Here is a 12609-nt window from a genome sequence, read left to right on the forward strand (position 1 = left end):
GTTTACCAAGAAAGGTGCTGCACCCTTAGCGCATCGCTTATTCAAAACATAGCTGCATATTCTCTAGGTCTCTGCAAGTGACTGCTCTGTTTCAGTCATTTTGATCAGAGCATTTCGCTTCTCCTCCATGCAGTAGATATAAAAAACACCCAAGTCTGCCAAGTGTAAAACAGCAGTTACCATGTGCCTGCTATCAAGACTCATTTGAGTATGTAAATTTTTCCTGTAGCCTGCTGCACAGAAGGCTCCAGAGACTGCTAAACCAAGGATAACCAAGGATGTTGAGAGATGAGACAAATGGAACAAATTTAGACCAAAAGCAGTGGACATTTATTCCTCATTTGTGCAAGAGTGTAAAGATGCATTGAAAATGGCTGGGACAGAACCCTGTGGCTGGAGAGCTGGAGGCTACAGCCTCTCCGTTTTGATGGCTTGGTTTACAATTATACTAAAAGGAGATAAATTTGCAGACTCGCCTACTTCATATGAATGTTGCTGGCAATACACTTGTTGACAAAGTAAAATTTCAAACTACATTTTCACTAAGTTCAAGTGAAGACTTTGTTCAAATAAAAGACACATAACAAGTACAATTTAAAACCATATGAACATTTGGAAACGTTCAGTGCAAAGTAAGCATGTAAAAGCTACATTTTAAGAACATTTGTGCCAAAGTATGTTTGATCATTTTTACCCTTTTACATCCATTAGGTTTAGTTACATAAGGTTTCACTTACCTACATATGCATTGTGTTAAATCCCATGTAAGCAGGAATAATACCATTAGGCTTTGTAAAATGTTGCTCAGATCCTTAAGTAAACTGCTTTTTTGGTTTAACAGTCAAGTTGCTGGCACATTGCATATCTTGATTTCATGTAAGCATTTAAACCTTATGTTTGTCTCATTCAAGTGCATAATCTTTTCTGATGCAAACCAAATTGCTTCATGACTCTAAAATGCAACTGTTTGTGAATGCAGATGTTTAAGGACAAGCCACCATTCATTTTAGCCTGTAACAAACTGGCTTTAAAATTAAAAGCTTATTCACACAAAGTTATATGTAATGACTGTAGTAATCAGTTTATTACACAGATTAATCATTCTTGAACGTACAAGCCCCAGGGGAGCATTTGGGTCTTTAAATATACACGAGTTCTCTGTCAAATTAATTTTTACCCTTACATCCAGAAAGACCTAAGTAGTTAAAAAAAATTAAGAAAAATAAGAGCTATTAGCTATGTATTAACTGAGAAACCACATCCAACCCCCCACCCAAAAAAATAAAGTATGAGAGAGGGGAGAGAAGAGTTGAAATAAATCAGTCACTTGATGCACTAATAGCTCCAATCCATTTAAATGTTGACCATTTAAACTTAGACCTGAACACAGGATGTGGGTATGGGTTCATCTTGTTGGTCGCAACTTTTACTTAAGAAGTAGATCCTTCAGAATAAAATGAATATAGAAACAGCTTCAAGTTCTTCACCTCGTTTTTCAATAACTGTTATGAGTTTAAAAGGATTCTGTTTTTAAAAAAAACCCATGAGTCAGTAAACTATCCCCTGAAAACCATAAAACCCTCCATTCTTCCCCACCCACCCCCTTTATTACCCAATTTAAACCAATAAGGAATACTTTTAGGCTCATAACTAGATTATGACTGAAGAACTGGCTTTTCACACGCGCGCACGCACACACACACACACACTTCTTTGCTAGGAGTCAATGTTGGTACGGGGAATACAGTATTTCTATTTTGTTGTTCCAAGTATGTACAACACGCAGCACTGCTGTATCAGGTAAACATGTGCACAGGGGAAGATGAGGCGTGGGCTCATAGAAAGCAGTCAAATGGAAATCAAAAGGACTTTCTCTTTCAGAGTTCCCCTATCTTTATTTGTAGAGGTTATCCAATAATTTCTTTAATTACATCGCATACTTCTGAGTCCATTCCCGAGCTATTCTGTTGTACCTGTATGTATAAAAAGAGGATTTGCTTAACGTATATCATCCACTCACGTGCAAATTTTTTTTTTTTAAATTCCAATGGAACGGTCTATGTATGCATTTAAGCTAAGTTCTCTTCAGCAACATCAGACCAGTCAAATAATTTTAATAGCAAAATAAAGTTTCATAAAAGCAAGTGCCAGCTTAATCCTGAATCAGGGCAGAGTAATATTTGCAAAATTTATAATTATTTCAGCAAGCAGCACCACCACAGAGGGGGCAGAGTTACATAACAGTTCATCTGACAGGAAGACTTAAATGTACATGTTTTCTAGCCACTATCTTTGGCTAACATGTTACTCTTGTAAATTTTATTTTCACAATACGGTACTCTGAGAAAACTCAGTCTGATGCAAGTTGTTTTGCTTCTGCTTTCTTTCTGTCATCTTCTGTAAGGAAAAAGTGGTAATAGTTTCCCACAGATACTGAGCTGCAAGATATTGCCAGATTTAGAATTGTGTTAGAGCATGTGTTTATGTGGTCCTAGCTACTACAGTTGACTACATCACCCAAGCAAAGGAAGGGAAAAAACCTGGGTCATGACAAATTTCAACTTCTAAGGTGCAACCTGCTGCTCATAGATCTAATCCAATCAATTTTGCACCTAGTGCACCCTTTAAGGTCAGGAACTGGTGTACAAAGCACACCCTGGATAGAGTCTTAAGTAAAAGCCACAGCATCATAATATTTAATGCACTTCTGATATTTAGGACATCTCCTTTTCAGAGTTTGCAGGAGAGACAGATGGAGACTATGTTCTGTAAGTCAGAGGACAATTGACCACTTTACAGAGTTCCAAGTGGATCTCTGTTGCAATAAAGCTAACTTGATCAGAGAATGACCCCGTCAACGAACAGCTTTAGACAACCCATTACAATATTAACATTTTTGAATGGTTCAGACACCAAAATTCAAATGCATCTAAAGCTCACTTTCATACTCCTGCAGCGTACAAGAGCAGAACTGAACATACAAATTCAATGAATTTGTTACCTTTCACAGTTGTACCTCTTGCTGAACACTAATAATGCAGACAAGATGCACTGACTATCCCCAATAACTACTTCTGAATTACTAAACAGATTATTTAGAAACTTGCTTAAACTTCACCTCCCTCCATACTCAGATTGCTGAAGTGCTGTCTCGACTCCATTAGTCAGTCATCTAATGGAACTGCTGATCAGTTCTGGAGTGAGAACAGCTCTAGGCGGGGAATTAGTTTACTATAATCATCAAGTAATTGCTCAGACAAGAAGTTCCCTTTTAAACTGAAGCAGCATGAGTTACATTAAACACAAAAGATCTTCTGATTTTTGCAATTTGCACCTTTAAAGCTTGTAAGTCTTCCCTGCCTCTCTTTACCACTCTTATCCTTCCCTTGCACACTATGTGCGTTGTCAACGATGCTAAAACAGGGTACTGCTTAATTCTATGTTTGTGCACTATCACCACTGGAACACCCTAACAAGGAATTTCACTTGTTCTTCTGCTGGCTATATAAGAGAGAAATGAAGACAAGTGAAGGGTGTACCTCAAACTGATGCTGCAAAACCTTCACACAGATTACATTGAAGAGATTCTTGCAGCTTTAACCACTATCATGAAGGCTTAAGCCTGTAGTTAAGCAAGTCTGTTTACTTGCTTTATGGACACAGAACTGAGTACAGGGTTGGAGATGTGTGTATGTAAAAGATGGCTTACTTAAAAAATCCCTGCATGCAGATTTGCACTAGAAATACAGACTTTCCCATAGACATGTCACTAGATAATACTAGATTAAAAACTAGTGTCATTGTGCACTGTGCCTGCAGTGCCTGTTCTACTCAGTCTTTAGAAGACTAAGGTTACCAACCCATCAAGACTGAGTTTAATAAATTCGTAAGTTTTTGTAAAGTAATTCCTTTCCCCCTGCCCCCATCTATTTGAGTACGGATTCGTCTGTATTCACATTAACTATTTAACAAAAGTTTTTGGCTTCCATACTCACTTTTCTCTATCTGTTTTGTAGATCCGTGCAATCTCAGGCACTAAAGGATCATCTGGATTGGGATCACACAACAAAGAACAGATGGACAAAAGTACTAAAAAGAGAAAAAAAACACCGCATTAGAATTTAAATGCTGCTGAAAATACCTATAGGAAGTAAACCTCCTTGCTTACAAGTTTAACCCTTGACATCTGGAGTGAGGATGTGGTGACCCAAAAACAGATTAATGAACAGTAAATTCCAGAAAATTTAGGCCAATGACTTTACATACTAACGTATGTATTTCACAGATGAACAAAGACTTTGCAGGACCACAAAATTATTTTGAGTGTACCCTGCCAGCATGGCAACAGCTAGACAGAACAGCCTAATTACAAGTTGGAAACATCTTTAAAAAGGTGTCATGTGATTAAAAATCCATCTAGTACTATGTATAAAGTTGCATGGAAGGTCTGAAGACAGTTTTAAAAAACAGAAATTTTGGTCCTGACTTACCAGGAAGGTAACCAAAGAACTAATAACAAGTCAAAGAATGAAAGAGCAACTGAGAAAGGGGAAGAGATTTTAAGACCAACTGTTCACAACTTTCTTTCAATACTTTAATATTCTTTGTCTTTAATTTTACTCATTTAAATCTAAGATCAGAAACCTGAGACCATGTCTTGATTAAGAAGAGATATGCCAACTTGTTTTAAACACTGTTCTGCATCTAGTGTAAACAGGGTAAGTCATATTCATAAAGTAACATGACCTTCCCTGTTTGAACCAGGTACAAAGCCCTACTTAAAGCTATTTGTTAAAACTTTTGCTAAGTATTTTTAAGTATGAACAGGCTTCCAAGACTGGACCTAGTCTGAGACATCGAACAGGCCCTCCAACAAAGCCAGGGAAAAACAGAGTTAACATTAAGAACGGCCATACTGGGTCAAACCAAAGGTCTAAATAGCCCATTATCCAGTCCCCCAACAGGGGCCAATGCCGGGTGTCTCAGAGGAATGAGCAGAACAGGTAATCACTCATTTCCAGCTTCCAATAAAGAGACACTAGGAACATCATTTCTATCCATCCTGGATGATAGTCATTGATGTACCCAGTCCCATGTACTTATCTAGCTCTTATTTGAACCCTGGAAAAGTCCTGGTCTTAATCTTTAATATTAGATTAATATCCTGGTATTCGTAACATTCACTAGCAAGGAGTTCCCAAGTATTTCATTCACTATTCCCCAATTCTCTTCTTAGAAGGTGATGAAAAGCAGTTGCCTGTTTCATCTTTATGCTATTGTTCTGAGTATCAAGCTCTTTGTTTACTTCCACTCCACAGCAGGCTCAGTCTTTTCAATCTCTTCACATGAGGTTTTTGCTTGGCTAGTCACTCACTGCCTCAACTACTTCTATTCCCACCTGCCCCTATTCTTATTTTAGCCATGTACCCTGAATAGAACATAGTATTCCAGGTGAGGTTCTCACTGATTTACACAGTAGTTTTATTTCACTGTTGGCTAGCCTTTTCCCCTGGGGATTTTAATATTACTTTTAACCTAGACAATAGCAGGCCTGATTTGAATTGACCACAATGATAAGTAGCTCTTCCCCCATATACCTAAATAATTAGAACCCAGTGAAGACCACGAGAAGTTTTTCCATTTTGCACCACACTGCATTTAAGATTTTCATCTACCATTACACAGCCTGATCACATTTGCTTTTTAGGTCTTTGACAAAGACAACAGCAAAATTTTCTTGATTTTGTAGTTCATTCATTAGTACAGGTTGAATCTCTCTTGTATGGCACTCTAATAAGGCAACATCCAGGGTCCAGCATGATTGTAATTAGCCATATCAGAGCTGTAGCTGAGTTAGTCCGTATCTCTAAAAACAACAAAAAGTCCTGTGGCACCTTATAGACTAAACTTATAAAACCACTTAGTCAGCTTTGCCCATGAAAGTTTATGCTCCAAAATATCTGGTAGTCTCTAAGGTGCCAGAGGACTGCTAGTTTTTGTAGTTAGATGATGGCTTATGGAGGTGACCAAGTTTCCTCCGGGCCCATCAAGTTTGTCTACAGCCACCACTCCTGACTCCGAGTGTTCTATGTTGTTATTTAGCTGTAATTTACCCCACATGTCTAGGAGCCCAATATGCACCAGAAGCGTTGGCAATGCCGCTAGACAACACTGGCATTCTGTGGTTTGGCAAATTCCCTAGTTTGGTACTGATAAGGTCCCAAGGCTTCTGAAAAAGATGTTTAACCTGTGCAGATATCTGTCCTGTCCTGGTACAGCACCTCAGAACCCCTTTGTTAATTTTTTGTTGGTCTTAATCCCAATGTAGCCTCTAGGCCTTCTTTTTTTTTAAAAAGTGAGTTTACACATCTGCCACACTACAATCTTCCAGCAGAACAGCTGGTTTAAAGGACATCATCTGGTTTGCTAGTCACTCAGCCACGCCCATTCTTAACTGCTTTCTGAACTCTTGGATAAAAACAAACCAGTCCTGGTCACCTGTGCTTTAATCAAGTTACTGCAGCACCTCAGTCCTTACAGCACTTCATTAGGTGAGATGAGCAGGTACCTGCACAACCATGGTGGTGAAGGCTTTTGCAATCAATCATTTGGCTTCTCTACCGTACCCTTATGGTCAACTGATCTGTTCAAATGTCTAGCGACCTAGATTACTTTAAAGAAGCTTGCAAGCTTCCTTGTGTTCACACGTGCTGGTTGTATTAATTTAAAAAAAAATTATTTAGCCATTTGCTCTTCATAGCCTCTTTTTACCTTCTTAGTTTCCTTCCTGGGTGTTTTGCCTAAAGAAGCATTCTTGTCTTCCATTTTCTAAAAGGTAACATGTTTGTGCAAGTAACCTCTTGAAAGTAGTAAACAAATATGTATAAATAACTATGTGGCTTTTCACTTCCTTTTTTTGTTAAGTATATGCATCAATTTGTGACACAAGATTCATTTAAGAAATTGGTGCATCACTTTTCCCTACTTTTGACTATAAGAAATTTAACTTGAAAATCCCTCCCCTACCCTAGTTTGTCAATTTTCTTCAATGAAGAAAATTTATGTTGCAGCCACTTCTCCCTCTAGTTACTTCCAGAATCAATTCTTGTGTATTACTGAACTAATGAGCATCTTCTTTGTACTCTGGAACCAGCGGTTCTTAAACGTTTGGGTTTTTAAAAGGTACCACAGTGCAGCTGCCAATTTAACCTGTGTTGTGCACTCTTTCTGCTTAGAAGGCCAAAAGTATTTTTATTCTGACAGCTTTGAATTTGTACCTACAGAAGTCATCTGGGGTTTTTCCACTCAATTCCTTTCACTAGATTTTATGCAATCTTTCAGTACTCCTCACCACTACAGCTTTGTGTGTTCAATTTAGTTTATGACCAGGTATTGATGTACACCCCCACCCCAAATGTTAACACAGTGTTGAAATGTGGTGGTATGACATTTTCAAGAACCTGTTCGACCATCAGGCAGGCATTTCAGCTAGTTGTGCTTTTGAGCTTCGAATCCTGGTCTCAAATTTTATTTTTGACAATGTTCTTATTTAACTCAAAACACGTTGAGAATTTCACTTTTGATGACCACCTTTTCCAGCTCATCTGTAATTTGTTCTACCCTTTACTGAAATATGGCAATAATCTTTAATTCAGGACTTGCATACTTCATACACATCAACACCATCCCCACCCCACCGCCTAGTGTGCATACTACCATTTGAATAAGTTCTCCCAAACCTTAGTTTTGTCAGTCTGATTCTACAGTGGTAAAGGCAAATCCCACCATCTCTGTAGTGTCCAAAAGCAAAAACCATGGAAGTAAAGACCGAAGAGGCAAGAGACCCTTCTCTAAAGCAGAGATCTGCAATTCCTGGGGCACAGGCTGTTCTTGGCCACAGCAGTTGCACAATCCAGTACAGGAGTACTAATAGCAAGCACGTCTTACCGGTCCCCAAGCTCTGCCCCCTCCTGCCAGCACTCCGCCTCCTTTCCACGCCACTCCCTGGGAACAAGACCTCAGGGGTGATGCAAGGGAGCAGCAGCAGATGCCTGCACATACTTCCCACAGCTACATCCCTTGGAGGTGGGTGACATTGGGGAAAGAAGGGAGAGGGCAGGTCTGGGAGCTTGTTTGCATGCTCTAAAGCAGGGGTTCCCAAACTTTTCGGCATGATATCCCCTTTTGATTTTTGAGAACACACACACACACACACACACACCTCTCTTTATCATCCCACCCCCACCCTTTATTTTAAAATTAGGAACTGAATCTCTTTTTTTTTTTTTTTTTTTTTTTGTTAAACACAAACTCTTGATAAAAGTTATTTAAAATTAAAAATAAGCACAAATAGTTTTCTTGGCCCTTGTGGATGCCTGCTGCCAAGGCCAGCCACCTACCTGTCAGCTCCAGCCACCCAAGCCCCACAATTCTGTGGCCAGCCGCCTGCCCACCAGCCCCACGATGCCAGGGCCAGCTGCCCGAGCACCCCCTCGCTAAAGCCAGGCACCCACCAGCCCTCCACTCTTACCTCATTCCCCCTCTCCCAAACCATGCACCCCTAGCACCCCATCCTCCTCCTTCCCAACCCACACTCGCTCATTTTTGCACATCTTCAGCGGCTGCGTGCTTTTTATAGCAGCTGCACCAGGTCACCCACCAAAAGTGGCAAGGGCTGAGAGCCAAAAGCAAACGCTGGCAGACTGCCTCATGAATCCCTCCCACCACAGAATTTCTTCATGCCCCTCCAATTTGGGAAACCATGCTCTAAAGAGCAATGGTTAGGACTCACAGAACCTTAAGAGATGCTTCCCTGTGTAGCCATTCCATTAAGAGTTTCACGATTTACTTTACCGTTGGAATAGAGGAGCAGGGTTTATGTCCATGGTGCTATCTTGCGTATCACCCGCAGAACAACGTCTCTCACTGCAATTTCAGTTATGGTGAGAATGCAATTCCTTCTAGCTTGACCGCTTTGAGAAAGGAGCAAGTGCAATATGGCAATCAACTACAGAAATATGAATGCTTTTTTGGACTACACTGAAGTGCACCTTCAAGTAGCTCATGAAATTGGAGTAAGACCCCCGCCCACCATTCTAGGAAAAAGAGAGGAGCTCTAGCCTAACTGGCCCACTGCAGATTCCTTCAGGCACTTGCTGATCCTGGGGACTTCCCCATGCTGAAGTGCCTCAGCAACCCTGGCTAGCAGACCTTTCCCTTGGAGCTGCTGGCACCTTTAACACAGAACTCTGAAGCCAAAGACCCTGGGTTTTGTTAGGCATGCATAGTTCTCCTGCCTCCACCATGCCAGTTCTGCCTCAAGCACAGCTGTATGAGACCATGGTCAAGCCATGTAGTACTTGAATTAAAAATACAGAAGTAAAACACGCAATACAGAGCTTCAAATTGATTTAGTGCTGGGCCCTAGCACTCCTACCCCTTCCCAAAGAAACAATCAACTCATATCTTCATCCCTGCCCTGTTACACTTCGAGTTTGGCTATACATAGTTAGGCTACTCAATATGCTAAAGATAGGCTGTGCTATTTACTAAGTCATGAATATATTTTAAGGAGAACTCTTTCAGAATGACATCATGGACACAGTAGCTCCTCCACTTCACCATTAAAGCCATCACAGGTTCTTAAACTGCTTGTATTTTCCAGCTTGTCTTCCCATACGGAATGTCAGACTGAGGCCCATGAAAGCTTTCAAGGCTCATGCACTAGAGAGACTAACTTCTGAAAGAGGCATGCTCTATATCTTGTATAGGCTTAAAGAACAGAACTTTTACTACTAGAAGATACATGTCTCAACTACCATACAGTGTCCAACGAGGTCATGATGATCCAGGTGCCTTTCTTCCTTAATCTACAGAACTCTTTGTGCCTTCATAGTTTAGGCAACCAATAGCTTCTTTGTTCTTAAGTGAGAATAGGGAATACTGCCCTAATTTTTTGAGTCTAAAACAATGATTCAAGTTAATTCAGAAAAATAATGGGATCCTACTGGACCAACTTCACCATAGAGTGGCAATGACAAGCTGTCTACATTCAAAGAGGTGTTTGTGGTGCAGTGAATTCAGTTCATTTTTTTTAAAAGCAGAATAACCTGAACTCAAAAGGTTGAGTGCCAAAAAGTGCAGGTTCTTAATTTGAAGGGAAAAACAATTGTTAGGACAATTCCTTGACTTGAAACTTTTGAGAGTCACATTAAAAACCAAAAACAGTCTAACCAATGTATTTAAATAGGAATGTAGTCTACTTCAAATTTGCTATTCAAAAGAAAGCTAGAGAAATAGTATAGAAGGCTCAACCTACAAAAGAATCCAGGCATTTTAGCCAGGCTTACTTTAGAGCAAGCTACCATTATTAATTATGGTAACAGTATACCATACATGTCTAATGGTATTTTACCATTGTCTTCATAAGGGAAAATGAGAGGCAAGTCTCTAGCTCCAAAATACTAGTGGATGATATGACAGTCACCAGGAAAGAGAAAAAAGACAAAACCTTACGTGAGCTCAGCGAGCACCAAGATTGAGTCTGAAAAATACTCAGGCTTTCCAAACCGAACTATAAATTTAACCTTTTCTGGGACAATTTCATGAGGAGGTTAACAAAAGGCCATCTCAACAGGAACGTGGCAAACAGATGACTTTTCATTAACTTCAGGGTGGTCTTTCTGCACTGCAGTGAGGAATAAAATGAAACCCAGACAGACAGCATTCAGGAGGAATCCTTCTAGTACTTTCATTTAGAGTGCAGGAAATGCTTTATTATGTAAGTTTTATTGCTTGGCCACGATGACCTATTCAGGTAAGAATCTCTCTCAGCAACATGGCAATCTCCCAGATGGAAAGGACAAGTTCAAAACATACACATTTTTATAGCAAAGGCCGGAGTTGATAAAGATGGAGAAAGCTATCAAGGACATTCCTGTTCCTTCCGATTTGAAAGTTCGATCACAAGCAGGAGATCAGTTTGCCTGCATACTGACCCACAGTCTCAAAGTTTGGAATCAGACGTCACCTCCTCCAACAGAAAACGAACATGCAATTGAGTGAGATTCTACATCCTTTGAAATGAGACATTTTGCACTGTTCTGTTTTAACTAGTTCCTGTCAGGCTAAAGTTAACCCACCTACCCAAAATTCTACAGGGAGCATGTGGTGGCCAGTCTGAGCAATTTAAAGTTGCCCGCTAAGGAATGCCTGGTTTCAATGAGAAAGAATGACAAGGTTATTTCATAGAGTACTTTTAACCATTGATAGGGGGCTCTTAACATTGTAATGGTAATTCCAGCTGTGTGCTCAGATATTACATGGAAGTAACTAGAGAATCTTGCAAGGTCTGACCTTTGATTTGGTATTTAAAAGTATATGAGAGCAAATTTAACAGTTTTCAATACCAATGGCGTATACCCTAACTAGCTTGGAGCGAGATGTCAATTTATGGAAACACAGCTGTATAAAACTAGAGATGACCGTGAAGAGAAAGGTGCACGCAAAGATTACATTGCAAACTGTTCAAAGAGACAAGTAATTTCATTAAGAGCCTCAGATATTATTGCTGTTCAACTTATTCAATGTTATGCAAGATGGGTGCAGACACTCACATGAGTGCATAAACTCCAGGATCAAAAAGGCAATCCTACTGGGTATTCAGGCAGATATCTGTCAGTGTGTTTATTTCTATTCTGGTGGCATGGAAACCTCAACCAGTATTTCCACCTCAAGTCAAACCATGCACTGAACAAGCACGTAGGAGTAGCAGTCCTTCTCCCATACAGCTGTAGGGTCAAACAGGAAAAAAAAAGTGTATCTTGTAAAATACGGCTAACACTAAGACAGTGACAGGACCACATTATCAAGTCTGTGACAGACTAGGAAGCGAACCCATAAGAACATAAGAATGGCCATACTGGGTCAGACCAAAGGTCCATCGAGCCCAGCATCCCATCTGCCGACGGTGGCCAATGCCAGGTGCCCCAGAGAAGGAGAACAGAAGACAATGATCAAGTGATTTATCTCCTGCCATCCAGCTCCTGCCCTTGTTCTGAAGGCTAGGGCACCATACTTTATCCCTGGCTAATAGCCATTTATGGACCTAACCTGCAAAAATTTATCAAGCTCTTTTTTAAACCCTAATAGAGTCCTGGCCTTCACAGCCTCCTCAGGCAAGGAGTTCCACAGGTTGACTGTGCGCTGTGTGAAGAAAAATTTCCTTTTATTAGTTTTGAACCTACTACCCATCAATTTCATTTGGTGTCTCCTAGTTCTTGTATTATGGGAAAAGGTAAATAATTTTTCTATATTCACTTTCTCCACACCATTCATGATTTTATATACCTCTATCATATCGCCCCTCAATCGCCTTTTTTCCAAACTGAAAAGTCCCAGTCTCTCTAGCCTCTCCCCATATGGGACCCTTTCCAAGCCCCTAATCATCTTAGTCGCCCTTTTCTGAACCTTTTCTAATGCCAATGTATCTTTTTTGAGGTGAGGAGACCACATCTGCACGCAGTACTCGAGATGTGGGCGTACCATAGTTTTATATAGGGGAAGTATGATATCTTTTGTCTTATTATCGATCCCTTTTTTAATAATTCC

The 12609-nt window shown here is 40.1% G+C and overlaps 1 protein-coding gene across 1 annotated transcript in view; it reads right to left on the reverse strand.

The window, feature by feature from the left end:
- Positions 1–543: 543 nt before the first annotated feature.
- Positions 544–12609, reverse strand: part of UBE2D2 (ubiquitin conjugating enzyme E2 D2) — a 49106-nt gene continuing 37040 nt past the window's right edge. The window contains exons 6-7 of the mRNA XM_075010183.1: positions 3996–4089; positions 544–1973 (exon numbers count right to left, since the gene is read on the reverse strand). Of these exons, the coding sequence (XP_074866284.1) occupies positions 1928–1973; positions 3996–4089 (140 nt within the window). The 3' untranslated portion in view covers positions 544–1927. The remainder of the gene's footprint in view (positions 1974–3995; positions 4090–12609) is intronic.

This window comes from Carettochelys insculpta, chromosome 15 (genome assembly GCF_033958435.1).
Source record: "Carettochelys insculpta isolate YL-2023 chromosome 15, ASM3395843v1, whole genome shotgun sequence".
In the NCBI taxonomy this organism is placed as follows: Eukaryota; Metazoa; Chordata; order Testudines; family Carettochelyidae; genus Carettochelys; species Carettochelys insculpta.